Source organism: Trichomycterus rosablanca, chromosome 1, assembly GCF_030014385.1.
Source record: "Trichomycterus rosablanca isolate fTriRos1 chromosome 1, fTriRos1.hap1, whole genome shotgun sequence".
Lineage (NCBI taxonomy): Eukaryota > Metazoa > Chordata > Actinopteri > Siluriformes > Trichomycteridae > Trichomycterus > Trichomycterus rosablanca.
In genome coordinates this window covers 70,305,851-70,333,733 of record NC_085988.1, presented here as the reverse complement: position 1 = coordinate 70,333,733, position 27,883 = coordinate 70,305,851, and the positions used below count along the sequence as shown (strand labels likewise).

General features: G+C 39.2%; 2 protein-coding genes across 2 annotated transcripts in view; one reads left to right on the top strand and one right to left on the bottom strand.

The window, feature by feature from the left end:
* The window catches only part of wif1 (wnt inhibitory factor 1), a 31,222-nt gene extending 30,479 nt beyond the window's left edge, over positions 1-743 (bottom strand). The window contains exon 1 of the mRNA XM_062995915.1: positions 230-743. The gene's annotated coding sequence lies outside the window, so the exon portion shown is untranslated. The remainder of the gene's footprint in view (positions 1-229) is intronic.
* Positions 166-19,747, top strand: lemd3 (LEM domain containing 3). The gene is made up of 13 exons (XM_062995892.1): positions 166-1,548; positions 9,385-9,425; positions 9,797-9,866; positions 10,299-10,375; positions 10,724-10,803; positions 11,954-12,099; positions 14,960-15,061; positions 15,171-15,273; positions 16,207-16,373; positions 16,468-16,549; positions 17,364-17,469; positions 18,176-18,254; positions 18,388-19,747. Exons 1-13 carry the CDS (start codon positions 255-257, stop codon positions 18,549-18,551), a joined length of 2,511 nt encoding a protein of 836 aa, XP_062851962.1. The 5' UTR covers positions 166-254; the 3' UTR covers positions 18,552-19,747.
* The last annotated feature ends 8,136 nt before the right edge of the window (positions 19,748-27,883 follow it).

Here is a 27,883-nt window from a genome sequence, read left to right as displayed (position 1 = left end):
ATGGTATATTAATGGCCACTGACAATATGCTACTTAGTACGAAACATAAATAGTACATAAATAGTAAATAATACATAAATATAAGTTAAAATGTAAATTGATGCAAAAACGTTTCATTTTAGTGTAAAAATGTAGTGTAAAAAGTGTGTTAATAATATATTTAGCAGTTAAAGTAAAAGTTTAGGGTCTGGTTTTGCTACTTCTATGTACGTCACTTCCTTTAGCGCACCTTTCTGTGCGAGTTTCGTGCAAAGATGGCGTCGGCGCAGCTTACGGACGAGGAGCTTTTCTCCGAGCTGAAGCGCTTCGGTTTCACACCGGGTCCGGTTACCGAGAACACGCGTCCAGTCTATCTAAAGAAGCTGAAGAAGCTGCGTGAAGAACAGCAACAGCAGAGAAACCGGGCCGGTAAGGGGAGGAACGGTAGCAGCGTTAGCATTAGCATTAGCTGCAGCAGTATTGGCGGGGGCGCGAGCGGACACACGGTGGCTGCGGCTGCGCTCCGGGCCAGACCCAGACCGGCTGGCGATGACGTCAAACAGTCGAACTCGACCCGCGGTGCCGGTGCTCGACCGGTTGTGAACGCGAAACGCGCCGAAACGAGCGGAAAGTTTGTACTGGGCTTTAGCTCGGACGAGTCGGACGCGGAGGCGCCACAGAAGAAGGCGGACAGGAGAGACCGAGGCTCTGTGCTACTCTCGGCAAGGCCTGCGCAAGAAACGCGCAGGAGTACTGGAGTCGGCTTAAACAGTAAATCTCCACTTTCTGAGCGCAGACGGAGCGCCGTCAGTCCTCCATTGTGGGCAGACCGTAATAGAGGAAAAGCTAGCCTGGAGGTCTCTAATTTGGAGGGGGAGGATGATAACGTGCTGGCAGAGAGCAACGATTTCGAGGAGGGAAACGAAAGAACCGGTCGGATTCTGAACGGGAGTGGAGCTTCTCACAGCAGTAAAACCGCCGTGGATTACAGTGATTCAGATGAAGACCAGGACGACGACGAGGAGGACGAACGGGATCGTGAACGCCGCCTGCTTTCCAGACGCACTGTCTCCAGGTTCACGTCCACCCCATACAAAAGCGTCTGGGACTCAGACACCGGTCGGGAAAAGCTGCCAGGAACGAGCTCACTCCCAAACATGGCGGGTGACGAAGACGACGGTTATAAAGATACGACGTCTCTGAGTCGGAACTATTTAAAAAGATCCCGCGTCAGCAGTGAAAACGGGGAAAGCGACAAGAACAGCGACGATGCGATTGGCTTCGGACTCAGACCGCGGTTCAGCTCCTACAACAACCTGCCCTCGACCTACACCGCCAACCACTCGAACCACACCGGCTCCAACCATACGTACAGCCCCAAACCAAAAGACACTGTACCCGAGGACGAGTTGCTCGAGCAGTTTAAACGAGAGGAGCTTTCCTCCACAGGAGGATTCAGTGCGCATTATTTGTCTATGTTCCTCTTGTCCGCCGCCTGCCTCTTCTTCCTGCTACTCGGACTCATGTACCTGCATATGAGGGGCACTGGGGCATCAGATACTGTGGCTGGTAGGTATCATACTTCTGTCTCTCTGTCTGTATTCACTTATGCCAACGCACTTTAGATGCTGCGACTCTTCTTCAACTAGGGTTGTAAGTAGAGGTGTGCAGTATAACAAAAAAGCATACTACTGTCATTTTAGATATAGGGTTAGGTGGGTATCTAAACCAGAGTATCCGTACCAGACAATACTGGCCTAATTTGCTTAAATGATGTCTGATCCGTTGACGTTGTTTATAACATGCAGTCTATCCCACTTAGTTGCTGTAGAAATATACGTATGTGAAATATGTATGGATACTTTAAGACTTTGTACCAAAATGTTTGGTGGAAAAAGATTGGAGGGAATTCTCGTTCAACCCTAGTTGCAGTTCTAGTTAATTTAAACTGATTGGGCCAGTCTAGTTACAGCTATTCTGCTAAAGTTGTCTTTCACATTATATCTTTACATTTACGTTTTCGGCATTTAGCAGATGCTTTTATGCAATTGAGGCTTAAGGTCCTTGCTCAAGGGCCCAACGGTGGCAACCTGGCAGTGGTGGGGCTTGAACCAGCAACCTTCAGATTACTAGTCCAGTACCTTAACCACTAGGCTACAACTGCCCTTAACAGTCTTATAACAGTCTTAATATGACTTTTATAAATATTGCTTCCTTGTTAGACCAGTGCTTCATTCCAACACAGATTTACAAAGTGCTGTTGTATGCTCTTATGCAGAAATTTGAAAACCTAAATTAAATTTTATATTCTGGTAGTTCATTAAGTAAAAATAGCTTACACGTCCTTTCCAAAAAACAAACATGAACAATAAAATGTACTTATTTTATACATTGGACACACATTAGGAACATAAAAGATTAACCAAAGATTAAAGACAGTGTGTCTTTCTTTACATTAGTTTTTTGGCTAGTAAGTGTAGGGAACCCATTTTAGCAAAAACATTTAAATGCCACATGTAATAAAAAAATACATAATAAAAACTAAATTGTTTTATATATACAGTACAGGCCAAAAGTTTGGACACACCAGCCAAAAGTTTGGACACACCTTCTCTTCAATGTTTTTTCTTGATTATTTTTATTTTCTACATTGTAGATTAATACTGAAGACATCCAAACTATGAAGAGTTATGTAGTGAACCAAAAAGTGTTAAACAAACCAGAATATGTTTTATATTTTACCAACTCTACCTCTGCACAACCCAACTGATGGTCTCAAACACATTAAAAAAGCAACAAATTCCAAAAATTCACTCTAGACAAGGCACAAACATTCATTGAAAACCATTCCAGGTGGAAACCTAATAAAGCTGGTTGAGAAAATTTCAAAGAGTGTGCAAATCTGTCATTAAAGCAAAAGATGGCTACTTTGAAGAATCTAAAATATAAAACATATTCTGGTTTGTTTAACACTTTTTTGTTTACTACATAATTCCATATGTGTTCCTTCATAGTTTGGATGTCTTTAGTATTAATCTTCAATGTAGAAAATTAAAAAAAAATTAAGAAAAACCACAGGAATGAGAAGGTGTGTCCAAACTTTTGGCCTGTACTATATATATATATATAGTATATATATATATATATATATATATATATATATATATATATATATATATATATATATATATATATATATATATATATATATATAGTATATATATATATATATATATATATATATATAAATAAATAAATAAAACTGATGCAGGTGGTATATTAAAGCTCCTCCTGACATTAGTGTAGTTATTATAAGATGATAAGCAGAGTTTATACTGGGACAGATACAAACAGGTTTAACATGCACAGTAGTAGTAATGTTTGGTATTCATTATTTAACTAATATAAATGCATGACCCTTATTTGCTCTTAAGTTAAAATATGGAGTGCATGGGTGTTAGAGGAAAATTTCGTGTAAAATTTAAGGTTTTTGTGATAGCTTTGGGTGCACTTTCAAACAGCATTCATTAAGTAGTACATGGTTGCATTTTCAAACTTTATTTAATATGACTGCACAAAGTTAATAGTGAATGTAAATTTCAGTAAAAAATGCAGAACATCATGATAACGAAGATGCAATAGTTAGTGATTGCTGTTTAATGTTCATACTGAGTGACTTCATGACATGCTGCTTCGGCAGATATGAAAAAAAAACTGCTTGGGCACTGATGCTCACTGATACCATAGAAATTAGTTAGCACTAATGGCTAATCTACTCAAACAGTTATATTTACAGAACAAAAAACGTATCAGATATGCAGAGTAATAGTTTCGAACCGTCACAAACATTTTGTTTGTGTTCGGTTTTTAAATTTTTTAAATTTACCATGCGGTGAAAGTTCCACATATTTACAGACCGACATTTTTAACTATCACAAACAAAGCCAATATCATGATTCTATCCAAGCCCTCATTGTCTCCTTTGACAAAAGTCTTGTGTTTTAGTAAAGTAAAAAGGATTGAAGCATTACATACCTTAAAATCTAATATGAACTACATGAACACTAAACTTTTGAAATAGCCCTCCCTTTATTATAGTTTCAAAAAATCTGTAATAATATCTAAAACATGCTGTGCATGCAAGACGAGCCAGAGTTTTGAAGCTCGAAGCATTCTGTAAGGAAACATGGGTTATTTTCAGGCTTTTGTAGCTGCTAAGGGAGGGGTTACTAAGTACTGATTTAATGCAATTACCAATTTATTGTATCTTAATTTCATTTTATTTTTAGTCCAAAATGTCAACTAACTGGCATAACATTAAGCAAACTATTGATTTATAGTTTCTATATTTGTTTCAAGTTTTCTGTCCTAGTCCTGAATGAACTATGCCTTGTTCAGTTTAATCTCTGGAAACATACAACACAAACTGTCAGTTAAAACTTTTAAATTTGTGAGTATTAAACAGGGAAAGATTTAAATGTATAGTGCTCTAATTCTTTAATCTAGGAGCAGGATTGGGGAACACAGCAGCAGTGTGTTTGATGTCTAGCACAGTTCTGGCTGAGGTAGCCGGCGGGTGTACTATAAGAGCATTAGTGTGTGGTGTGCTTAGAGAGTTTGGACCGAAGAGCAAGTGGCAGACAGACATCTAGGTCACAGGCGAACTAAAACAGACTAATTGCTCATCTCTCCAGAGACTTTGGAAGTCTGAGGCTAGACTGAGCTTTTTGCTGTCTTTTTCTGACTATAATCAGCACTGTTAACTGTATATGGTCACTGGGTTCATTACATGGATAAATGATGCTGGCGAGTTTTACATTTTGTTAATTGCTAAAACATTTGCTTTTTTTCCATTAAGAAAAAAATACCAGGCAATGAATTGTAATATTTACAGTGCTCCACAAAGGTATTTTCTCCCTCATACAAAATGTAATATGGCATAAGAAAATTCTAAACACAGCGTAAAATATATATTTTTATTTATTGAAGTAAAAAGGGTATGCAACACCTATATAACTAATGTAAGAAAGTAACTGCCCCTTAAAATGTGTAAGACTGTTTGTGCCACCTTTAGCACCAGGATTGCAATCAAACACTTCTGATAATCATAGATCATTTTCTCACATTGCTTCAGAGGAATTTTGGCTTATCTGTCTTTGCACAATTGCTTTAATTCCACCGCATTCAAGGGCTAAAGAGCATAAACTGCCACTTTTAGGCCCTGCCACATCATGTCAAAACTTGAACTTGAAACTGACTAGTCTTCTTCAAAACCCTAATTTTGTTTGCTTTTAAACTATTCAAAGGTTGGATACCTAAACTGAGCTTAAAATTTAGACCATGACATGAAGGCTGGGTGCAATTCAAAGACTGATTTTTGAACTATTTCTGTTCTGGGTATTTTATTTACTGTTTTTTGTCATGCTTGGGTCTTTTAGCCCATTTCCAATGGCTAAAAAGTAAATTAAATAAATAGTTTATATAAATCACTAACTATGGAGCCAAGTAACAAAAAAACTTCAATAGGTTAAATAAAACCTTAATTCGTAAGTTGTAATTAAAAATATATTATTGACCAGATTGTCTGTGGTTATATCATCACTAGCTACTGATAATAAATATAAAATATGCAGACATTTATATCTGAGCCACATGTGGGTTTAAAGCCACACCCAGTCAAACATGCTGTCTAATATAGTAAATGTGGCAGTTATGTAGTACTGTAAGAGCGTAAATGTTGTAAACAGATCAAGTTCAGCAGTCAGAATGTAGATTTTACACAAATTGGTAGCAAACCGTAAAATGGCCATGCAGATCAATAAACTGAAATGCAGTTGGTATATTAAAGCTCTTCCTGACAACTTCCTGATAAACAGAGTTTACACTTCACTCTGGGACAGGCGACACGTTGCCTCAGTGGGTAGCACTGTCACCTCACAGCAAGAAGGTCTTTGGTTCTATGCCCATGTGCGGTGGCCCGGGTCCTTTCTGTGTGGAGTTTGCATCTTCTCCCAGTGTCTGTGTGGGTTTTCTTCCGAGAGCTCCGGTTTCCTCCAACAGTCCGAAGACATGCAAGTGAGATAAATTGGAGATACAACATTGTCCATGACTGTGTTTGACATTACACTTGTGAACTGATGAATCTTGTGTAATGAGTAACTATCATTTCAGTCATGAATGTAACCAAAGTGTGTAAAACATGACGTTAAAATCCTAATAAATTAATACTCTGGGACAGGTACCAAATATCCATATCATTTTGTGGAAAAAAAGTTACACACAGGTGCACATAACTCCAGTGATAGAAATGTTTGCCATTTATTATTTAACTAATATAAATGCATAATATAAGGAGCGGTGTTTTTCTGGGTGCCAGAGAACTCCGTCGTTCAGATTGGTTTGTTGTCGCATGCTCAAAAGTGTTAGTGATGACTAGGGATGTAACGATGCACCACAATACAGTTAATAACCGATTTAAAAATTCCACGATTTAAATTGATTTGACATGTAAAATAAATCGATGCTCACTTTAAACAGCAGAGGGCACTGGCGCTATACACCTCGCTTGGTTGACGTCACTGGCGCTGTATGCCTGCTTGCCAAATTCGGGGGTTTTCAGCCAAATTGGGCTTAATTCAAAATAGTTTTGCATAGTTTGTACCTACCTCAGAAATAAAAGGGCATTCATTATTTAGATAAATAAAAGATAATCACAAATACAGTATTTTATTTTATTTTTTTAAGAGAAATAAAAAGGAAACTCATCATTTGTCTACAATTTCAGTTTAAAAAATCGGGAAAAAAATCGTATCGTGAACCCAGTATTGTGAATCACATTGTGGGTAGAGTGTATCGTTACATCCCTAGTGATGACTTAATGTCCAGTTCGGAAACACACAAAGCTATATGCTGTTCAAATGAAAATTCTTGGCTTGACTTTGTCCCTCTGTGTACAGCTTCCTGTCTGGCCCCACTGAGTTTCAGTGAAGTATGTCTGATTACAACATCCAGGTCCCTGGTTGTGTTAATTCTTGGCTTTTAACTTGCCATTAAGAGGAGTGAAGGTCACTATAGTGATTCAAAGAACGAGTGTTTGTGTTTTGTCTGTCTGCCTTCATCAGTCCTTTCTAGAATTGTAATTGTGCGCTAGTGCCCTGAGACACTGATTGTAAGACATCGAGCTGTTGTTAGGCACTGTCTTGACTATAGTTTTTGTTATGTCTTCACTCGTCTGCACCAGTTTAGCATTTAGCAGTTGTTTGTTGTTTCAGGCTAGGTGAATCAATGCACACAACAGTGTCCAAACTTTTTTTAAAGAGCACTGGATTTTGTCATATCAAAACAACTACGGTTCAGTTATTATTTGACAAACCAATATTTCTTATTTATTTTATTTTTATTAACTGCTTCATCTGGGTCAGGGTTTCAGGTGGTCCTAAAGAGACTGCATGCAAGGCATTCAATCCCTGCATGTCTGTAGAAAGTGACTGGAAAGTAAAGTGCACAGTAGTAAACCAAAAGGATACAGGAAGAACTTAGACAGGCCCTGGGTAATTGAGTTTGATTTTCTACTCTAATTGTTGCTGTGTGGGACCCAGTCCACCAGTTTAGCCGTGGTACTGCCCAACTGATATGCGTTGACTGTTGCTTGTACTGTTGTGCTAGGATTAAATAAGTTAAACATGCTTTTGACTGTGAAATGTTTTTGTCTGTTAACAGATTATTGTAAAGCTGAGTATTATATTGACTTCCTGGTTCGTAGTAGCATAACCACTATTAGCGTATACTATGGGTGGGTTTTGAAAACCTAGTAAGCTGCCTTGCTGTCTTACTGCCTATATAGGCAGCTGCCTAAGTAGAGAGGATTCTAATAAGTCATTGACTTATAAGGCAGACTATTCGAACGCACTACTTAGCGATTTCATCAGTTTTCGCTTACTAAGCTAACACAGTTATCCTCAAGCCATTAAAACCAATGGGATGGGGTGGCACAACATGCTAGCATGTAAACTAACATCTCCCTCCGTGTACCGAAAACGGTTAAATTCGTTGACCATAACTAACAAAAATCAATAATAATTTATATACGTTTGAAAATAACTCCGCACCGTCCGCCATATTTTTTTATTTTTTTTGTAAGAAAAGTTGTGCCGCACTGAATACTGGGGTTGCCTTCACCGCTAAGGCAGCATCGGATGCTCCCTCGTTATTCTGTCAAAATAGCGTTAAGATTTAAGGTGTCTTAGTAGACAGCATTTTAAGGCATCTAAGAATTAAAACAGCCTACTTCTCAGGAGCGCGCATAGGATGACATAAAATGCTGTCTATGTAGAGAGCTTACTAGGTTTTCGAACACACCCTATGAGAGAAGCTGCGTTTGGCTGTTGAGGTGGAGTTGCCTAATGCAGAGTAATATAAACTGAACCATGCAATCAATCAATATAAATATTCCAATAGAGGGCAATACATTTAAATGAACAGCAGTTGTATATAATAACAATGGTTCTTTATTTATTAACCGTTAAATACTACAGCAGTTTGCAGTATAGTATGGTTTTATATCTTTACAGCACCAGACAGCACAGCTTATTCTGTACTGGCAGCATCAGTAGAGGGCAGGGCAAGTACATGTGTACTCCAACCCTCCACACATAACTTTCACATCTCTGATTTAAATACATACAGCTGTACTCCACCAAAATTGAAATTTGGGTGTACTATAGATGATTTATTATTCATGTTTATAGCCTTTTCACGTATGTAATAATTTTTTTGTTCCAAAATAAATAGCATCTCTCAGCATTTTTAAAATGTCATTGTTTTTTGCGTTACTTTACTTTTTTTTTTTCCTACCATGTGTTAGAAAATCAAGCCATTAGCACATAGAAGTGGTTAAGTGTTTATGTTACTACACAACCATCACATTCGTCCCATGGTTTAAATTGCTGCAGTTTAAACACATTTTTCTTTATTCATTTTACAGCCCTGCACACTATGTACTTTGTAATTTGTTTTCTTTAGTTTGCCAGTTTCTGGGTTTGTCTCTGTTTTCGAAGTTGAAGCTGCCAATCACAAATATTCTGGCGGTGTAGAAGTCTATTACGGTAGCCCACACTAATTCATATTCGAATCTCTGAGGTGGTATGGGCTGGCCAGGCATCTGTAGACATGATTGGCTATGTCTGAGGGATTCATGGCTGAAGTTCTGCAATGAATATGCACTTTGTCCTAAGTATTTATGCCTTGCACCTAGTGTTTTCCTGGTGGAGCTGTGACAAAGATGCAGGATAAATAGACTGATTAAAAATATTACTGCCAACCCACTGGATGTTTCTTCCTGGACAGCTTGGTGTGTTAAAGCCCTTACATTTACTCTGTCTCTAAAGTTTTTTTCTTCTTTTACAGTCAGAACACATCCGTTTGGCGCAGACTTTGACAGCGCATACGTAAGTGCATGCATGTTGTTTAATTTGGGTTTAACAGTAATATTTTTGGGAAATACTTGTGTAAAAGGTGTAAGAACTCAACTGTGGTTGACATTAAACTTGAACTAATGAATCTTGTGTAATGAGTGATTATCTGTCCTGTCATAAATTTACATAAATAAGTCTGTGAAACAGTTTAAAATCCTACTAAAATAAAATTAAAAGAAAAAAAATGTTTTAGTTGCATACTGAATACTGCATACTTATTTGGGGCCCCATCAGTACGAGAATAGTATGTACTTGACTATTTCAAACACAGCCATTGTTTTGTATAATTAGCAACAATGTACACCCCTCTTTTTAAATCAGTGCTCTTGCATTTCTCTTTTTAGAGCCATAAAGAGAAAGACATCATTCTCAGTCTTCTCCTCCATCTGCATGACCATCTGGCTGATATTGCAGGTTAGTATTAAGTCTAGACCACTGCACCACCTGAGCACAATGCTTATCATATGCAAATTAAACCAGCATTGTCAGAAAGAGCCTTAAGACATGTCTGCATCTCTGTGCTTAAATTAGCTTATTAAATTAGCACTGGTCCTGGGCTGTAAGTTACCAAATGCTGAGCTAGTTGTGCTAACAGTCATTATTGTTCTATCATGTTTGCTACATTAAGCTGTTTTTTTTTTTTTATCTGAAACTTAATGATGTGTTTTTTAGATTTTAAACTTGTCGGTTAACAATTGATGCACAACTAATGGCGATCGGTTTATCAGTTGCAAGAATTTGCCTAATTTTGATTTTTTTTTTGCTGTTCTAAAGTCTTTGATCTCATGTTTATGGACAAGAGCAGTTAGCATTTCTCTAATTAATCTGATATTTGATTTCTGTTAGGTGAACATGACTGCAAAGATCTCAACGATCCATTAAACAGAAGTGTTTCCCTCACTGGGGCCACTAAGTTTTTGATGGTAGGTTAGGTTTGCACATTTACTATGTCAGACTGTTAATGATGACTGTTAATGATATTGATGATTTGAACGTCGTCTCATTTGTCCTTACTAAATAACTACAATATAAATGCATTATTTTGGATGTCTGCATAATAAAATAAACATGTCTAAGTGTATGACATTCATGAGGGGATACTTTTCTTAATTACTGAGGGGATGTTTAATTTGTTTTGTTTTTGCTCTGTGAATCTTGACTGAACTGTCTGTAAAATATGCACAACTTATAGTTTACATTCTGCAGTGTCATGTTTTTAATTCAATACTGTCGTTCAATAATGTGTTTGAAATTGTATTTGATATGCCCAGCATCAAAATAACGCCTATGAAAAGTGGATACAAACATCTCTAGAGTGGATCATAAAAACAGGAGAGGTTGCCGGTATGAGGTAAAAAGAACATTATTATTGTAAACTGCCCTTTCTCCTGTGTTTTTTTTTCTATTTTAAATTTCACTTTTCTTAAGGTCTTTGTATTTTGTATTTTTAATACTTATTCGTTGGTGTTAATTAAACAATCAGCCAATCAATAACAAAAAATATTTAATTAGTGCTATTAAAAGGCCATGTAAAATCATTTTAACTGCTAACAGGTGATATTAAAATTAAGAGCAGGTCTAAAACTGGCTATTGTACATCAGCAGCAGGGAGAGACAACAGGCGTTCAAACAAATCTTAGCCCAATATAGCAAAAGAAAAGTGCAGAAGTGGATGTAATTGTATTTCTAAACAGTAGCGCAGGTTGGATGTTTTAGAGACAAAGTTAAGGAGGAGATTAAGGTGGCTTGGGCATGTGCAGAGGAGGGATGAGAGTTGTGTTGGGAGAAAGGTGTTGAGGATAGAACCAACCGACAGAAGAAGGAGAGGAAGACCTAGAAAGAGGTTTATATAAGCGGTGAGGGAGGACATTCAGGTGGTCAGAGTGAGTGTGGAGGATAATCGAAACAGGACAGGATGGAGACAATTGGTCCGCCGTGGTATCTCCCAGCCAAAAGATGATGTCATGTTCTAATGTATTGCCATATTGCAAAATTGATGACACATTCTTTATTCAATAAAGTCTTAATGACACAATACAATGAAATGTCAACAAGGCTACAGTCCATCCATCAGTCGCTGACTGAGATAATGGTTATTGGTTAGACAGATTTGGTTAAAAAAAAACATTTGCATGCCAGCTTTGGTTTGAATGATAATTCAAGATTATTGTATTAATGTGTACTCATTTATACCTCTTTTAATCTGTTAAAATTAAACTGGGTTTTTTTATTGTACTTTTAGGACTTAAAATCTTTAAAAGAAGCCAAATACAGCGAACAGTTTACAACATACCATTGTTACCATAAAGCAAATAAATACAAAACTACAAATAATAAATGTTCCTAAGTCCCTGTTCTTTTAGTTATGTTTGACAAATCACATTTTTCGTTTTTACAAGTTTATTACCTTTTGAAAACAGCAAGTAAATCAGACTGAAATTTTTTCTAATGAATTTGGAATTCTTGTCTTGTGTTCTTGTCTACTTCCGCCTGACATACAGGTTGATTGGAGATGACCCTTCGCAGCCAGTGGAGGAAGTGTCTGACATCTCTCGTCTGGAGTCCACTCACCCTCGAATGTCCTTCACCTGCCGTTTCCGGCGAGCTTTCTACACTGTGATCTACAGAGTTCTTCTTGTCATCGCCGGTACATTTCTAAGGCTGCTTTCACATGACTGCTTTTGCACTTAGTGACATTGTTTCTATAAAGTCTGGCAGTGTCGCATACCTTGCCGCTGTGCTACCTTGAGCATCACACAGTGCACATTTACCGTTTGCCACTGTGCTTGATGTGATTGAACTTTGTCCCTTTTCAAAGTACCACAAAAAAGGCTGCAGCGCACGGACATGGCGGAGAGAAACTGATTCTCACCGTTTCATAACATTTTGAATAGTTTAGTCCCACGTGAAATCTAACATGACATTGTGAAAAATGAAGACATACTGACTATTGAGCTGTGTAATGAGGGTTTGTATTTTAGATAGTGAGTTTCTCCATCCAAGAGTTGTTTGTTGTGACCTTGTACCTCTTCAATATGATTTTATTTGCTTTTAGATTAACAAAACAAAGTTTCATGTTACCACTTTATTCTTTTGCTAGTTTCTTTCCCCCTCACGTCTCCAAATGACGACACTGCCAGTGCGTGCTTGTTTTAAACTACAATACATTTAATACAAAACTGCATGTGATTAAACTGTCTATACTGTCAGTCAGTATTGTTAGTAGTGTTTATAATTTCAAGCTTACCGCTCATTTGCTCTGCCAACAGAAAGCAATTTTGCTGTGTATCCTATGAAAGTCCAGTGTGCTACCAGCCCAGCGGTAAACATAGCGCTATGTGCTTAGCATGGAAAAGCCGCCTAGGCATCTTAATGGACACACCAATCTTAATGTATACACCAAAATGTAAAAAAAAAAAATATATATATATATATATATATACAGGTCCTTCTCAAAAAATTAGCATATTGTGATAAAGTTCATTATTTTCCATAATGTAATGATACAAATTAAACTTTCATATATTTTAGATTCATTGCACACCAACTGAAATATTTCAGGTCTTTTATTGTTTTAATACTGATGATTTTGGCATACAGCTCATGAAAACCCAAAATTCCTATCTAAAAAAATTAGCATATTTCATCCGACCAATAAAAGAAAAGTGTTTTTAATACAAAAAAAGTCAACCTTCAAATAATTATGTTCAGTTATGCACTCAATACTTGGTCGGGAATCCTTTTGCAGAAATGACTGCTTCAATGCGGCGTGGCATGGAGGCAATCAGCCTGTGGCACTGCTGAGGTGTTATGGAGGCCCAGGATGCTTCGATAGCGGCCTTAAGCTCATCCAGAGTGTTGGGTCTTGTGTCTCTCAACTTTCTCTTCACAATATCCCACAGATTCTCTATGGGGTTCAGGTCAGGAGAGTTGGCAGGCCAATTGAGCACAGTAATACCATGGTCAGTAAACCATTCACTGTGAGCAGGTGCCAGGTCGTGCTGAAAAATGAAATCTTCATCTCCATAAAGCTTTTCAGCAGATGGAAGCATGAAGTGCTCCAAAATCTCCTGATAGCTAGCTGCATTGACCCTGCCCTTGATAAAACACAGTGGACCAACACCAGCAGCTGACATGGCACCCCAGACCATCACTGACTGTGGGTACTTGACACTGGACTTCAGGCATTTTGGCATTTCCTTCTCCCCAGTCTTCCTCCAGACTCTGGCACCTTGATTTCCGAAAACAGTACTTTGGACCACTGAGCAACAGTCCAGTGCTGCTTCTCTGTAGCCCAGGTCAGGCGCTTCTGCCGCTGTTTCTGGTTCAAAAGTGGCCTGACCTGGGGAATGCGGCACCTGTAGCCCATTTCCTGCACACGCCTGTGCACGGTGGCTCTGGATGTTTCTACTCCAGACTCAGTCCACTGCTTCCGCAGGTCCCCCAAGGTCTGGAATCGGCCCTTCTCCACAATCTTCCTCAGGGTCCGGTCACCTCTTCTCGTTGTGCAGCGTTTTCTGCCACACTTTTTCCTTCCCACAGACTTCCCACTGAGGTGCCTTGATACAGCACTCTGGGAACAGCCTATTCGTTCAGAAATTTCTTTCTGTGTCTTACCCTCTTGCTTGAGGGTGTCAATGATGGCCTTCTGGACAGCAGTCAGGTCGGCAGTCTTACCCATGATTGCAGTTTTGAGTAATGAACCAGGCTGGGAGTTTTTAAAAGCCTCAGGAATCTTTTGCAGGTGTTTAGAGTTAATTCCTTGATTCAGATGATTAGGTTAATAGCTCGTTTAGAGAACCTTTTCATGATATGCTAATTTTTTGAGATAGGAATTTTGGATTTTCATGAGCTGTATGCCAAAATCATCAGTATTAAAACAATAAAAGACCTGAAATATTTCAGTTGGTGTGCAATGAATCTAAAATATATGAAAGTTTAATTTTTATCATTACATTATGGAAAATAATGAACTTTATCACAATATGCTAATTTTTTGAGAAGGACCTGTATATATGTATATATATATATATATATATATATATATGTGTATATATGTGTATATATATGTGTGTGTGTGTGTGTGTGTGTGTGTGTGTGTGTGTGTGTGTGTGTGTAAAGGAAAGAGGCAACACCTAACTTTTAGACCTTTTGCTATAGTGAGAGCTAGCTGTTTTGAAGTTTAAATTACTACAGCATTTTCGAAGGCCTGAACTAGATTTAAAAACGCTGCCCAGGCATCATATCCTAAATTCTTTTACAACAGTGTAGCACATCAGAAGTATTTGATTGTAGTCATACTTTTGTTATTTATTTTTATTTATTTTACATTCTGCAACTATCAAAAAGATATTAGTTAACCATTAACTAATGACAGTCAGTTATTAGTTAATTGACTTAGTGGGAACATTGAAGGGAAAGGCACTATTTGTTCCTGGTTTCATTTTATAAACTTTGAATTTCTAGTTGTTAGATGTTTATTCATAGGCATTCTTGCTTTCCCACAGGAATTGGTGCTATTTTTGGCGTGATTTGGTACATGAAGTACCGATGGAGGAGGGAGAAGGAGGAGACCAGGCAGATGTATGACATGGTGGAGAGAATCATAGGTATGGGTGCCACATCTCTATGTTACCTGTTTTCCTGACTTCAGGCTATTCTCTGTATATAGGGAGAGTTGTGATATAATATGGCTGATAATTATTTTTTTGTATGCAGACGAGCTGAAAAGCCATAAAGAAGCATGCCAGGAGAACCCGGATTTGCAGCCATACTTGCCCATTTTTCATGTGCGGGATTCCCTTGTTCAGCCGCAGGACAGGTGAGGAATTACACCAGGGCTCATTCATCATTTATAGTCCTGTCACACTTCAGCTATTCTTTTCCTGGCTGCTTTTGTATTTAGGGGGTGCAACCACAAATTAAGGTCCGTATATTTGATTTGGCACAGTTTTTATGTTGGGTGCCCTTCCTGACGCAACCCTCCTTATTTTACCGATGTCCACCTCCCAATGGTTTGCCTGTTTGGTCATCGACATGCCAGTAACATTGCTGTGATTCTTACCCCAAATCTCAGTGGTAGTGGGCTCATTGTCACTTCTTGTCTCAATGCATATTGTATTTGTACAGCTCTCAATGTGAGTAAATAACATTATTAAGTGCATCTGTGTCATTAAGCAAAAACTCAAGGGTTAAGTTTGTTTGTTTATTCAGATTTTTTACGTCATGTTTTCCACACTTTGGTTACATTCATGACAGAAACGGTAGTTACTCGTTACACAAGATTCATCAGTTCACAAGTTAACGTCAAACACAGTCATGGACCATTTTGTACTGTATCTGCAATTCACCTCACTTGCATGTCTTTGGACTGAGGGAGGAAACCGGAGCACCCGGTGCCACCCCAAGGATAAAGTAAAATGAGGACTGGTTGCTTCCCAAATGCACCACCCCACTTTCTAAGGAGTATAGCAAAAATGTTGGTGTACTACTAAGAGATACTTGTTTGTATACTAGTTTGAAATTTGTGCCCAGCCAAAGCAGTTGCACAAAAACCCTGACACTGTTTACTCAGACATGCTGTTAAACAATACATTGATTTCTGTGTTCTAGTACATTTATATTTTTAGTTATCCTACCTGATATAGTATTGTCAAAAGTTAGTGTGGTAGTGTTAAGTCACTAGAATATTGAAGGATCTTGGGGTGATTTAGACTTCATCTGCTTGTCTTTGCTTATTTTGTTTACATGGCAGGAAGAAGATGATGAAAATTTGGGACAAAGCTGTTGCATTTCTCTCTGCAAACGAATCTCGCGTCAGGACAGAAACACAGAGAATTCGAGGAGCTGACTTCATAGTGTGGAGGTGGCTTCAGCCAGCATTTCCTAATGTCATTTTGCCCAAAGTATGGCAAGGAAAAGGTAACTGTTGTATGTCCTGTAGTCCTCATTTTTTTTTTAATCTAATTTGTTTTATTATTTGGATTTATACTTTTTTGTTTGCTCTGCTTTCCAGCATTTCCTCTAGATCAGCGAAATTCACCTCCAAACAGCTTAACACCATGTCTAAAGATTCGCAACATGTTTGATCCTGTAATGTAAGTACACCTATCAGTACAAATAAAATGTGGATTATAGTCAATATATCCACATTACAATCCCAGCAATTGAGGGTTAATTGGACTTAAACCAGTGACCTTCTGATTGCTAGTCCAGTACTTTAACCTCTGAGCTATTCTTGCCGCCACAGACATCCAAGCTTCCACTGATTCAAATTTAGTTTCTGCTTGGTGTGCTATTACAAGTAGCCCAGTCTGCTTTTTCTTATCTTGAATAAAAAAACAGGGTGGCACGGTGGCTCTGTGGGTAGCACTGTAAGACGGTCCTAGGTTCGATCCCCAGGTGGGGCGGTCCGTGTCCTTTCTGTGTGGAGTTTGCATGTTCTCCCCGTATCCTTGTCCATGACTGGTTACATTCATGACAGAAACGGTAGTTACTCATTACACAAGATTCATCAGTTCACAAGTTTAATTTCAAACACAAAATATAAAACATGATGTTAAAATCCTAATAAATAATAATAATGAATAAAAAACAAAATAATTACAAATAAAATTAATGCAGGTAAAAGAAAATAGTTTATAGAGCAATTACCTTAATCAAAAAGTCAGTGAAGCGTTCTCCTATTACAAGCTCATGTGTAAAGGAAACTGTTTAATGCAGCTTTGTATGCCAAACCAGCACAAGTTATGTTCAAGTTTGGTAGGCAGTTCGTATCTGATCTATTCTGGTTTATTGTTCTTGAAACATTTGCTTGTATTTCAGTTGCACAGAGAAAATCAGACCAGGTTTAAATGATAAACATGTTAAGACAGACGATTTATCGTTGCATTACTATCTATTTGTTGATAGGGAGGTGGGTGAAAACTGGCATCTTGCCATACAAGAAGCCATTCTGGAGAAGTGCAGCGATAATGATGGGATCGTCCACATTGCAGTCGATAAGAACTCAAGAGAGGTGGGTTCTCTCTTTCATGGCTTTGTTTATAATAGTGGTAGAATTCTGTATGCTTGTGTGTGTATATACCGATGAGGCATAACATTATGACCACCTTCCTAATACTGTGTTGGTCCCCTTTTTGCTGCAAAACAGCCCTGACCTGTCAAGGCATGTATTCTGACACCTTTCTATCAGAACCAGCATTAAGTTCTTCAGCAATTTGAGCTACAGTAGCTTGTCCGTTGGATCGGACCACACGGGCCAGCCTTCGCTCCCCATGTGCATCAGTAAGCCTTGGCCGCCCATGACCCTGTCGCCGGTTTACCACTGTTCTTTCCTTGGACCACTTTTGATAGATACTGACCGGGAACACCCCACAAGAGCTGCAGTTTTGAAGATGCTCTGACCCAGTCGTCTAGTCATCACAATGTGGCCCTTGTCAAACTCGCTCAAATCCTCACGCTTACTCATTTTTCCTGCTTCTAACACATCAACTTTGAGGATAAAATGTTCACTTGCTGTCTAATATATCCCACCCACTAACAGGTGCCGTGATGAAGAGATAATCAGTGTTATTCACTTCACCTGTCAGTGCTCATAATGTTATGCCTGGTCGGTGTATATAAACACTTGTTGACAAATATAAAGAACAGTCTTTTGATTATGAAGTGTGCAAAAACTAAAATTGAAATTAAAGTTCTTATTCTACATTGTTTCCCCACAGGGTTGTGTTTATGTGAAGTGCCTTTCAGCAGAGCACTCTGGGAAAGCTTTCAAGGCGTTGCATGGCTCTTGGTTTGATGGTAAATGGATTTTATAATTGGAATTGAAGGAAGGGAAATACAATAAAAACAACATTGCAGTCTTAATTGATTGGGTGCTTATTTACAATCTGCTCTAATTGAGCAACTTGCTTCTTGTGCTCTTCCTTTCCAGGAAAACTGGTGACTGTTAAGTATCTACGCCTGGACCGCTACCACCAGCGATTCCCACAGGCCAAGGGATGCAACACGCCTCTGAAACCATCCAGCTCCAGCATGAACACCATGGCCCGGCTACGTCGCCGCTCCAGCACATCCTGCTCACTGGGTTTTTCCTGAACTTCAGACATGTCTAATTACACTCTGTATCTGTTTCTTCTCCTCTTCTCACTGTGAGTGGGAATCATGATCATCGTTCTTGTGGCCTGGAAGGCACTTTGGTGTATTGTCAGCAGAACTAACAGAGCTACAGTTTGCTGCAATCCGGTGCATCTTTGGGGTGGAACTAAAGAGGAGAAATGCAGAGTGGATTGGTGGACATTTTGGGATATGCCAGCGATCCCAAATGTGTTTCGAACTAGTCAGGCATATCTTTCTCTGCTGCAGTGGACACAATTCTTTTTGTTTTTGCTTTACTTTTGTTTAGTTTACAGGCTGGATTGAACAAAGAAACAAATGACTTCCAGTTTATTCTAATGTCAAGTTTGAAATTGAAAGGAAATCTTGTCCATCCACTTTTTCTCCAGCTAACTCCTCTCTTTTGTTAAAAAAGGGGTTCTGTCAGGCTATACATGGCTGCATGTGCTGGTTAAAATATTCCTATATTTAAGCTTTGAATTGTATCATATAACATGGATGTTTATTTCCCTGAAGACATTTTATCTTATGTATTTCCTTTTTTGTAGTTTTTAGCCCAAAAACAATGGCATGCACACACACTAAACCGGGTGCTGTAAATATTTTGTTAAATGGTGGTGGTTAAAATCATCTGTATAAAACTGCAGAATGTCATAAGCTCTAATTAATTTCTTGCCAGCAAAATTTCTACTATTTTCTTGTCACCGATTTCTACTGAGCTGAAAAATAACAAACATGGTTGTGTTACTGCTTAAGTGGCTTTTGATATCAAATTTACTGCTGAGTTACAGACCCCCAACACACACACACTCACATTCTCACCTAAGTCTTGCCATTTTTGATGTATTCTCTTGTACCCTAATGTATTCTTTTGTTTGTTTTCAATGTTACACATTTTTATGATAGGTGCTTTGCTGTAACTTTGCCTCAGTCCACCAAAATACTAAATCTAATGCTATTAAACTGATCAGGTGAAGAAGCAAACATTTTTTTGCATCAGATGCAAACCACCTTTAAACCCCCCAGGTTTTTTTTAATAAGAGTTAATCCTGGGCATAGTTTGGACCTCCTCATTCTGTCATGTTGTGCTACAGGTTAATGAACCAAATTCCAGTTTTTAAAATATGCTGCAGGTTTATTTAATGGTTAATAAAGAGTTATTGCATTTTTCAAGGAAATTCATCTTTTCCCTACTTCATTCATATGTTATTTCAAATACATGCTCTCACAGAGTCATTATTAGGTTATTATTAAGTCTTGTTTTAGCCAACCATTACTACTCGCATGTATAAACTCTTAAAATTAAAATTTGTTTCTCCTAATAATGCAGTGCAGATAAATATGGAGGATGTGCAGCAAGATACACAAGTACACCCTTTTCTGCAGCAAGTGCCTTAATTTTCCGCTGTTCTAAAGATCGACAGTACTCCTGTTGGGCCAGTATTTGTAGTTTTGACTATAATTATTTGATCTCTTATCACTGCCCTTGTTTGATTTTTGCTTTTAGAATCCCTTGGCAGAATGTTTGGTTTCATTCCTACATCTCTATTATCGATTAAAGCTAGAAGGCTGCACACAAAGGCTTACATGCATACATGATTTTTAAGCGGACATGACTTTTTATTTAAATTTCTTATATAAACCTCTTAGCAGTGTAAAAAATAAAAATGCTAAACATTTAAAGCCAAGACTTGCATAGAGCTATTGCTGTACCTGCCTACAGTGTAATCTTGCTTTGTGTTTATAGCACCTTGCTTATAAGCTTTTGTCTTCACCCTCTCCCTCCAGTCTGAGTGTAAACCAAGTGAACATGGGTTGGTGTGACATGACTTAAATTTATTTTGGATTGTCTACTTTTTTCTAATGTTCTTTATGTAAACACTGTACATTTTTTATCTGTAATATGTAATATTATGCAGCGGCAGTCACAGCACATTGTATGGTTTTGACCAACATCCTTGACCTGCAAGCCAGATGGGATGAACAATAATCCAGGCTTTTTAAAGCTTCAGATGTTTTAATGAAACTTGTTAAACCTGCTCTAATTAAAGGTTTATTAGGGGTTTTTAATTTGAGGTGTTGTCTTATGTATTAAAATTATTTTTTATGTAGTTAGTTTTTAGACAGCAGATATTGTAACAGTTTTATTAACACTCTAAATTCCAGGTTCAGCAGTTTTAGTTTGTCTTGGAAAATTGTTAGTATAAGTATTTTTACTATTGTATTTAAATTTCCCTTGTTCTATTGCCATCTAGAACACTAGCCCATCACCACTGAGATTTAGGTTTGAATTACAGCAGTGCTGCTGGCAGGCCAGATGATTGGCTGAGGGCGGAGGATGGTTGAAGCCCTGTGATGCACGGCACCGTCTTGGATATTTCTGCCCTGCTCCTGAAACCGGACCCACTCCAACCCTGTCCAGGATAAAACTGTTGATGAAAATGAAACATTAAATCAGAATCAGCTTTATTCGCCAAGTATGTTTACACACACAAGGAATTTGTTTCTGGCTGTTGTTAGCTCTCTACAATTCAAATCAAATCAAGGTTTATTTGTCTCATACACAGTACAACTGGCAGTGAAATGCTTTAGTGACAATTAACAAACAATACAATATACAAACAAAACTATATGTAGACAATGTCCAAATGTACATGCTTGGCAGAATTTGTGTATGTACAGAAAATATAAAAATAGCATAAGATAAATAGATAAGATGCAATTTCAGTATTATACAGTATTATGTATAAAGTGCAGTGTGGCATGTAAACAGCAGTTCAGTTTTAGTTATTAATGAGTTTGATGGCATATGGAAAGAAACTGTTAGTGTCTGTTTGATTCTGTGTGCAGGGCTCTGTAGCACCTGCCAGAGGGTGAAAGGTTAAAAAGTTCATGTCCAGGGTGTGAGGAGTCTGTGATTTTTTTTTTTGCCCGGTTTCTGATTTCTTGTTTTGTATAAGTCCTGGAGGGTGGGCAAGGGAGCACTGATGATTTTTGCTTAGGACTGAAGATGGAGTTGGTGTTGGCCTCCCACTTTAGCTCATTGGAAATTGTAGTTCCCAAGAACCTGAAGGTCTCCACGGTAGACACAGTGCTGTTGAATATGGTGATGGGGAGCAGTGTTGAGGGTTTCCTTTTAAAATCCACTACCATCTCTACAGTCTTTAGAGTGTTCAGCTCTAGGTTGTTCTGACTGCACCAGAGCACCAGCCGATCAATATCCTGCCAATATGCAGACTCCTCTCCATCCTGGATTAGTGGATGATCGTAGTGTCGTCTGCAAACTTTAGAATTTTCACTGTTGGGTGCAGTCATCAGAATAGAGAGAATAGCAGTGGAGAGAGGACACAGCCCTGTGGTGCACCAGTGCTGACTGTTCTTATGGCAGAGGTGATATCCCCCTGTTGTGTCCGGTCTGTCAGAAAGCTGGTGATCCACTGAGCTGAGACAGTTTGAAGTGGAGGAGTTCTGGTATGATGGTGTTAAATATATAGTTCTGGTATGATGTGTGTTAAATATGTCTCTTCAAGCTTTGCACACCTGAATTATAACGTTTGTCCCATTCTTCAAGGCAGATTTTCTTAAGCTCAGTCAGATTGTATGGTGAGCATCTAAACTGGCCTTTTATGGTCTCTTCACAGATGTTTAACAGCTTTGTCACTCGCAGGCATTGATAGACTTGCCCTGAACACAGTGTTCTATTGGCTGTATGCATCAGATTATGTTGAAAGGTGAACTCATTGTTCTATTTTAAGAATGTTCCTGTTTGGCTGAGTTTATGTCCCTTAACCCCACTGATAATGCTGATGTTGGACTCTACTGATTCACAGAATCATAATAATATGGGATTTTAAATCGTACTTCTGTCATTTTAATAATACATGTTCATTTAAAATACCAAAACTGATATTTCCAGCTGAGAACATTCTATTTTATAAGGTAAAAATAGGAATGCTTAAAACTTAGCCACAGGTTATTAAGAAGAGAAAATGACAGCGGAAAGACAATATTAGAATAGATGCGCCCATCTTTCCATATTTGGAAATGTCAGAACCCAGGGAGCAAGAATGTGTCAGTAGGAGTGTTTGTCCATGAGTTTAGACTCTGTGAGTTGAGGAGTCAGATGACTTTTGGAAAAAAACAAAAACTATAAAGCCTTAAATATTATTTTATTTCATTGACCTGATGTAGGCCTGGCCACAGTCACAAAGATCCACAGTCACCCCTGTAAATCGTGTAGCTTGGTTGTATTTGCAGTGCAGTGGGAATTGGAGAGCTTTTATAGACTGAAGGTAGAAGGTGTATGCCTTTCCAAACTATGTCCAAGCAATTTAAATGGCAACCAGCTGACTCAGTTCATTTTATATCCGTTAAAAATGAAATCCACATCACAACCGCTAAAAGTCATGGAATGTAAATACTTACTCAATCCACTATATACAGTGCCTTGCAAAAGTATTCAGCCCCCTTAAACTTTTCAACCTTTTGCCACATTTCAGGCTTCAAACATAACGATATGAAATTGTAATTTTTTGTGAAGAATCAACAACAAGTGGGACACAATCGTGAAGTGGAACGAAATTTATTGGATATTTTAAACTTTTTTTAGAAATAAAAAACTGAAAAGTCTGGCGTGCAATATTATTCAGCCCCCTTGCGTTAATACTTTGTAGCACCACCTTTTGCTGCGATTACAGCTGCAAGTCGCTTGGGGTATGTCTCTATCAGTTTTGCACATCGAGAGACAGAAATTTTTGCCCATTCTTCCTTGCAAAACAGCTCGAGCTCAGTGAGGTTGGATGGAGAGCGTTTGTGAACAGCAGTTTTCAGCTCTTTCCACAGATTCTCGATGGGATTCAGGTCTGGACTTTGACTTGGCCATTCTAACACCTGGATACGTTTATTTGTGAACCATTCCATTGTAGATTTTGCTTTATGTTTTGGATCATTGTCTTGTTGGAAGATAAATCTTTGTCCCAGTCTCAGGTCTTTTGCAGACTGCAACAGGTTTTCTTCCAGAATGGTCCTGTATTTGGCTCCATCCATCTTCCCATCAATTTTAACCATCTTCCCTGTCCCTGCTGAAGAAAAGCAGGCCCAAACCATGATGCTGCCACCACCATGTTTGACAGTGGGGATGGTGTGTTCAGGGTGATGAGCTGTGTTGCTTTTACGCCAAACATAACGTTTTGCATTGTGGCCAAAAAGTTCGATTTTGGTTTCATCTGACCAGAGCACCTTCTTCCACATGTTTGGTGTGTCTCCCAGGTGACTTTTTATAGATATCTTTGAGAAATGGCTTTCTTCTTGCCACTCTTCCATAAAGGCCAGATTTGTGCAGTGTACGACTGATTGTGTCCTATGGACAGAGTCTCCCACCTCAGCTGTAGATCTCTGCAGTTCATTCAGAGTGATCATGGGCCTCTTGGCTGCATCTCTGATCAGTCTTCTCCTTGTTTGAGCTGAAAGTTTAGAGGGACGGCCGGGTCTTGGTAGATTTGCAGTGGTCTGATACTCCTTCCATTTCAATATGATCGCTTGCACAGTGCTCCTTGAGATGTTTAAAGCTTGGGAAATCTTTTTGTATCCAAATCCGGCTTTAAACTTCTCCACAACAGTATCTTGGACCTGCCTGGTGTGTTCCTTGGTCTTCATGATGCTCTCTGCGCTTTAAACAGAACTCTGAGACTGTCACAGAGCAGGTGCATTTATACGGAGACTTGATTACACACAGGTGGATTCTATTTATCACCATCAGTCATTTAGGTCAACATTGGATCATTCAGAGATCCTCACTGAACTTCTGGAGTGAGTTTGCTGCACTGAAAGTAAAGGGGCTGAATAATATTGCACGCCCCACTTTTTAGTTTTTTATTTCTAAAAAAAGTTAAAAATATCCAATAAATTTCGTTCCACTTCTCGATTGTGTCCCACTTGTTGTTGATTCTTCACAAAAAATTACAATTTCATATCGTTATGTTTGAAGCCTGAAATGTGGCAAAAGGTTGAAAAGTTCAAGGGGGCTGAATACTTTTGCAAGGCACTGTATATATAGTGTATAGTATTACATACAGTGTATCACAAAAGTGAGTACACCCCTCACATTTCTGCAAATATTTTATTATATCTTTTCATGGGACAACACTATAGACATGAAACTTGGATATAACTTAGAGTAGTCAGTGTACAACTTGTATAGCAGTGTAGATTTACTGTCTTCTGAAAATAACTCAACACACAGCCATTAATGTCTAAATGGCTGGCAACATAAGTGAGTACACCCCACAGTGAACATGTCCAAATTGTGCCCAAAGTGTCAATATTTTGTGTGACCACCATTATTATCCAGCACTGCCTTCTATTATCCATGCCTGGCATGGAATTCACCAGAGCTGCACAGGTTGCTACTGGAATCCATTTCCACTCCTCCATGATGACATCACGGAGCTGGTGCATGTTAGACACCTTGAACTCCTCCACCTTCCACTTGAGGATGCACCACAGGTGCTCAATTGGGTTTAGTCCATCACCTTTACCTTCAGCTTCCTCAGCAAGGCAGTTGTCATCTTGGAGGTTGTGTTTGGGATCGTTATCCTGTTGGAAAACTGCCATGAGGCCCAGTTTTCGAAGGGAGGGGATCATGCTCTGTTTCAGAATGTCACAGTACATGTTGAAATTCATGTTTCCCTCAATGAACTGCAGCTCCCCAGTGCCAGCAACACTCATGCAGCCCAAGACCATGATGCTACCACCACCATGCTTGACTGTAGGCAAGATACAGTTGTCTTGGTACTTCTCACCACGGCGCCGCCACACATGCTGGACACCATCTGAGCCAAACAAGTTTATCTTGGTCTCGTCAGACCACAGGGCATTCCAGTAATCCATGTTCTTGGACTGCTTGTTTTCAGCAAACTGTTTGCTGACTTTCTTGTGCGTCAGCTTCCTTCTGGGATGACGACCATGCAGACCGAGTTGATGCAGTGTGCGGCGTATGGTCTGAGCACTGACAGGCTGACCTCCCACGTCTTCAACCTCTGCAGCAATGCTGGCAGCACTCGTGTCTATTTTTTAAAGCCAACCTCTGGATATGACGCCGAACACGTGGACTCAACTTCTTTGGCGAAGCCTGTTCTGAGTGGAACCTGTCCTGGAAAACCGCTGTATGACCTTGGCCACCATGCTGTAGCTCAGTTTCAGGGTGTTAGCAATCTTCTTATAGCCCAGGCCATCTTTGTGGAGAGCAACAATTCTATTTCTCACATCCTCAGAGAGTTCTTTGCCATGAGGTGCCATGTTGAATATCCAGTGGCCAGTATGAGAGAATTGTACCCAAAACACCAAATTTAACAGCCCTGCTCCCCATTTACACCTGGGACCTTGACACATGACACCAGGGAGGGACAACGACACATTTGGGCACAATTTGGACATGTTCACTGTGGGGTGTACTCACTTATGTTGCCAGCTATTTAGACATTAATGGCTGTGTGTTGAGTTATTTTCAGAAGACAGTAAATCTACACTGCTATACAAGTTGTACACTGACTACTCTAAGTTATATCCAGGTTTCATGTCTATAGTGTTGTCCCATGAAAAGATATAATGAAATATTTGCAGAAATGTGAGGGGTGTACTCACTTTTGTGATACACTGTATATAGTATTACATATACATATACATACAGTGTATCACAAAAGTGAGTACACCCCTCACATTTCTGCAGATATTTAAGTATATCTTTTCATGGGACAACACTGACAAAATGACACGTTGACACAATGAAAAGTAGTCTGTGTGCAGCTTATATAACAGTGTATATTTATTCTTCCCTCAAAATAACTCAATATACAGCCATTAATGTCTAAACCACTGGCAACAAAAGTGAGTACACCCCTAAGAGACTACACCCCTAAATGTCCAAATTGAGCACTGCTTGTCATTTTCCCTCCAAAATGTCATGTGATTTGTTAGTGTTACTAGGTCTCAGGTGTGCATAGGGAGCAGCTGTGTTCAATTTAGTAGTACAGCTCTCACACTCTCTCATACTGGTCACTGAAAGTTCCAACATGGCACCTCATGGCAAAGAACTCTCTGAGGATCTTAAAAGACGAATTGTTGCGCTACATGAAGATGGCCAAGGCTACAAGAAGATTGCCAACACCCTGAAAGTGAGCTGCAGCACAGTGGCCAAGATCATCCAGCGTTTTAAAAGAGCAGGGTCGACTCAGAAAAGACCTCGCGTTGGTCGTCCAAAGAAGCTGAGTGCACGTGCTCAGCGTCACATCCAACTGCTGTCTTTGAAAGATAGGCGCAGGAGTGCTGTCAGCATTGCTGCAGAGATTGAAAAGGTGGGGGGTCAGCCTGTCAGTGCTCAGACCATACGCCGCACACTACATCAAATTGGTCTGCATGGCTGTCACCCCAGAAGGAAGCCTCTTCTGAAGTCTCTACACAAGAAAGCCCACAAACAGTTTGCTGAAGACATGTCAACAAAGGACATGGATTACTGGAACCATGTCCTATGGTCTGATGAGACCAAGATTAATTTGTTTGGTTCAGATGGTCTCAAGCATGTGTGGCGGCAATCAGGTGAGGAGTACAAAGATAAGTGTGTCATGCCTACAGTCAAGCATGGTGGTGGGAATGCCATGGTCTGGGGCTGCATGAGTGCAGCAGGTGTTGGGGAGTTACATTTCATTGAGGGACACATGAACTCCAATATGTACTGTGAAATACTGAAGCAGAGCATGATCCCCTCCCTCCGGAAACTGGGTCGCAGGGCAGTGTTCCAGCATGATAATGACCCCAAACACACCTCTAAGACGACCACTGCTTTATTGAAGAGGCTGAGGGTAAAGGTGATGGACTGGCCAAGCATGTCTCCAGACCTAAACCCAATAGAACATCTTTGGGGCATCCTCAAGCGGAAGGTGGAGGAGCGCAAAGTCTCAAATATCCGCCAGCTCCGTGATGTCGTCATGGAGGAGTGGAAAAGCATTCCAGTGGCAACCTGTGAAGCTCTGGTAAACTCCATGCCCAGGAGAGTTAAGGCAGTTCTGGGAAATAATGGTGGCCACACAAAATATTGACACTTCAGGAACTTTCACTAAGGGGTGTACTCACTTTTGTTGCCGGTGGTTTAGACATTAATGGCTGTATATTGAGTTATTTTGAGGGAAGAATAAATTTACACTGTTATATAAGCTGCACACAGACTACTTTTCATTGTGTCAAAGTGTCATTTTGTCAGTGTTGTCCCATGAAAAGATATACTTAAATATCTGCAGAAATGTGAGGGGTGTACTCACTTT

Coding starts and splice junctions, on each gene's coding strand:
- lemd3 (XM_062995892.1), top strand. CDS start 255: ATGGCGTCGGCGCAGCTTACGGACGAGGAGCTTTTCTCCGAGCTGAAG. Junction 9,867..10,298: donor CCATCTGGCTGATATTGCAG/GTTAGTATTAAG, acceptor GATTTCTGTTAG/GTGAACATGACTGCAAAGAT. Junction 10,376..10,723: donor GGGCCACTAAGTTTTTGATG/GTAGGTTAGGTT, acceptor TGATATGCCCAG/CATCAAAATAACGCCTATGA.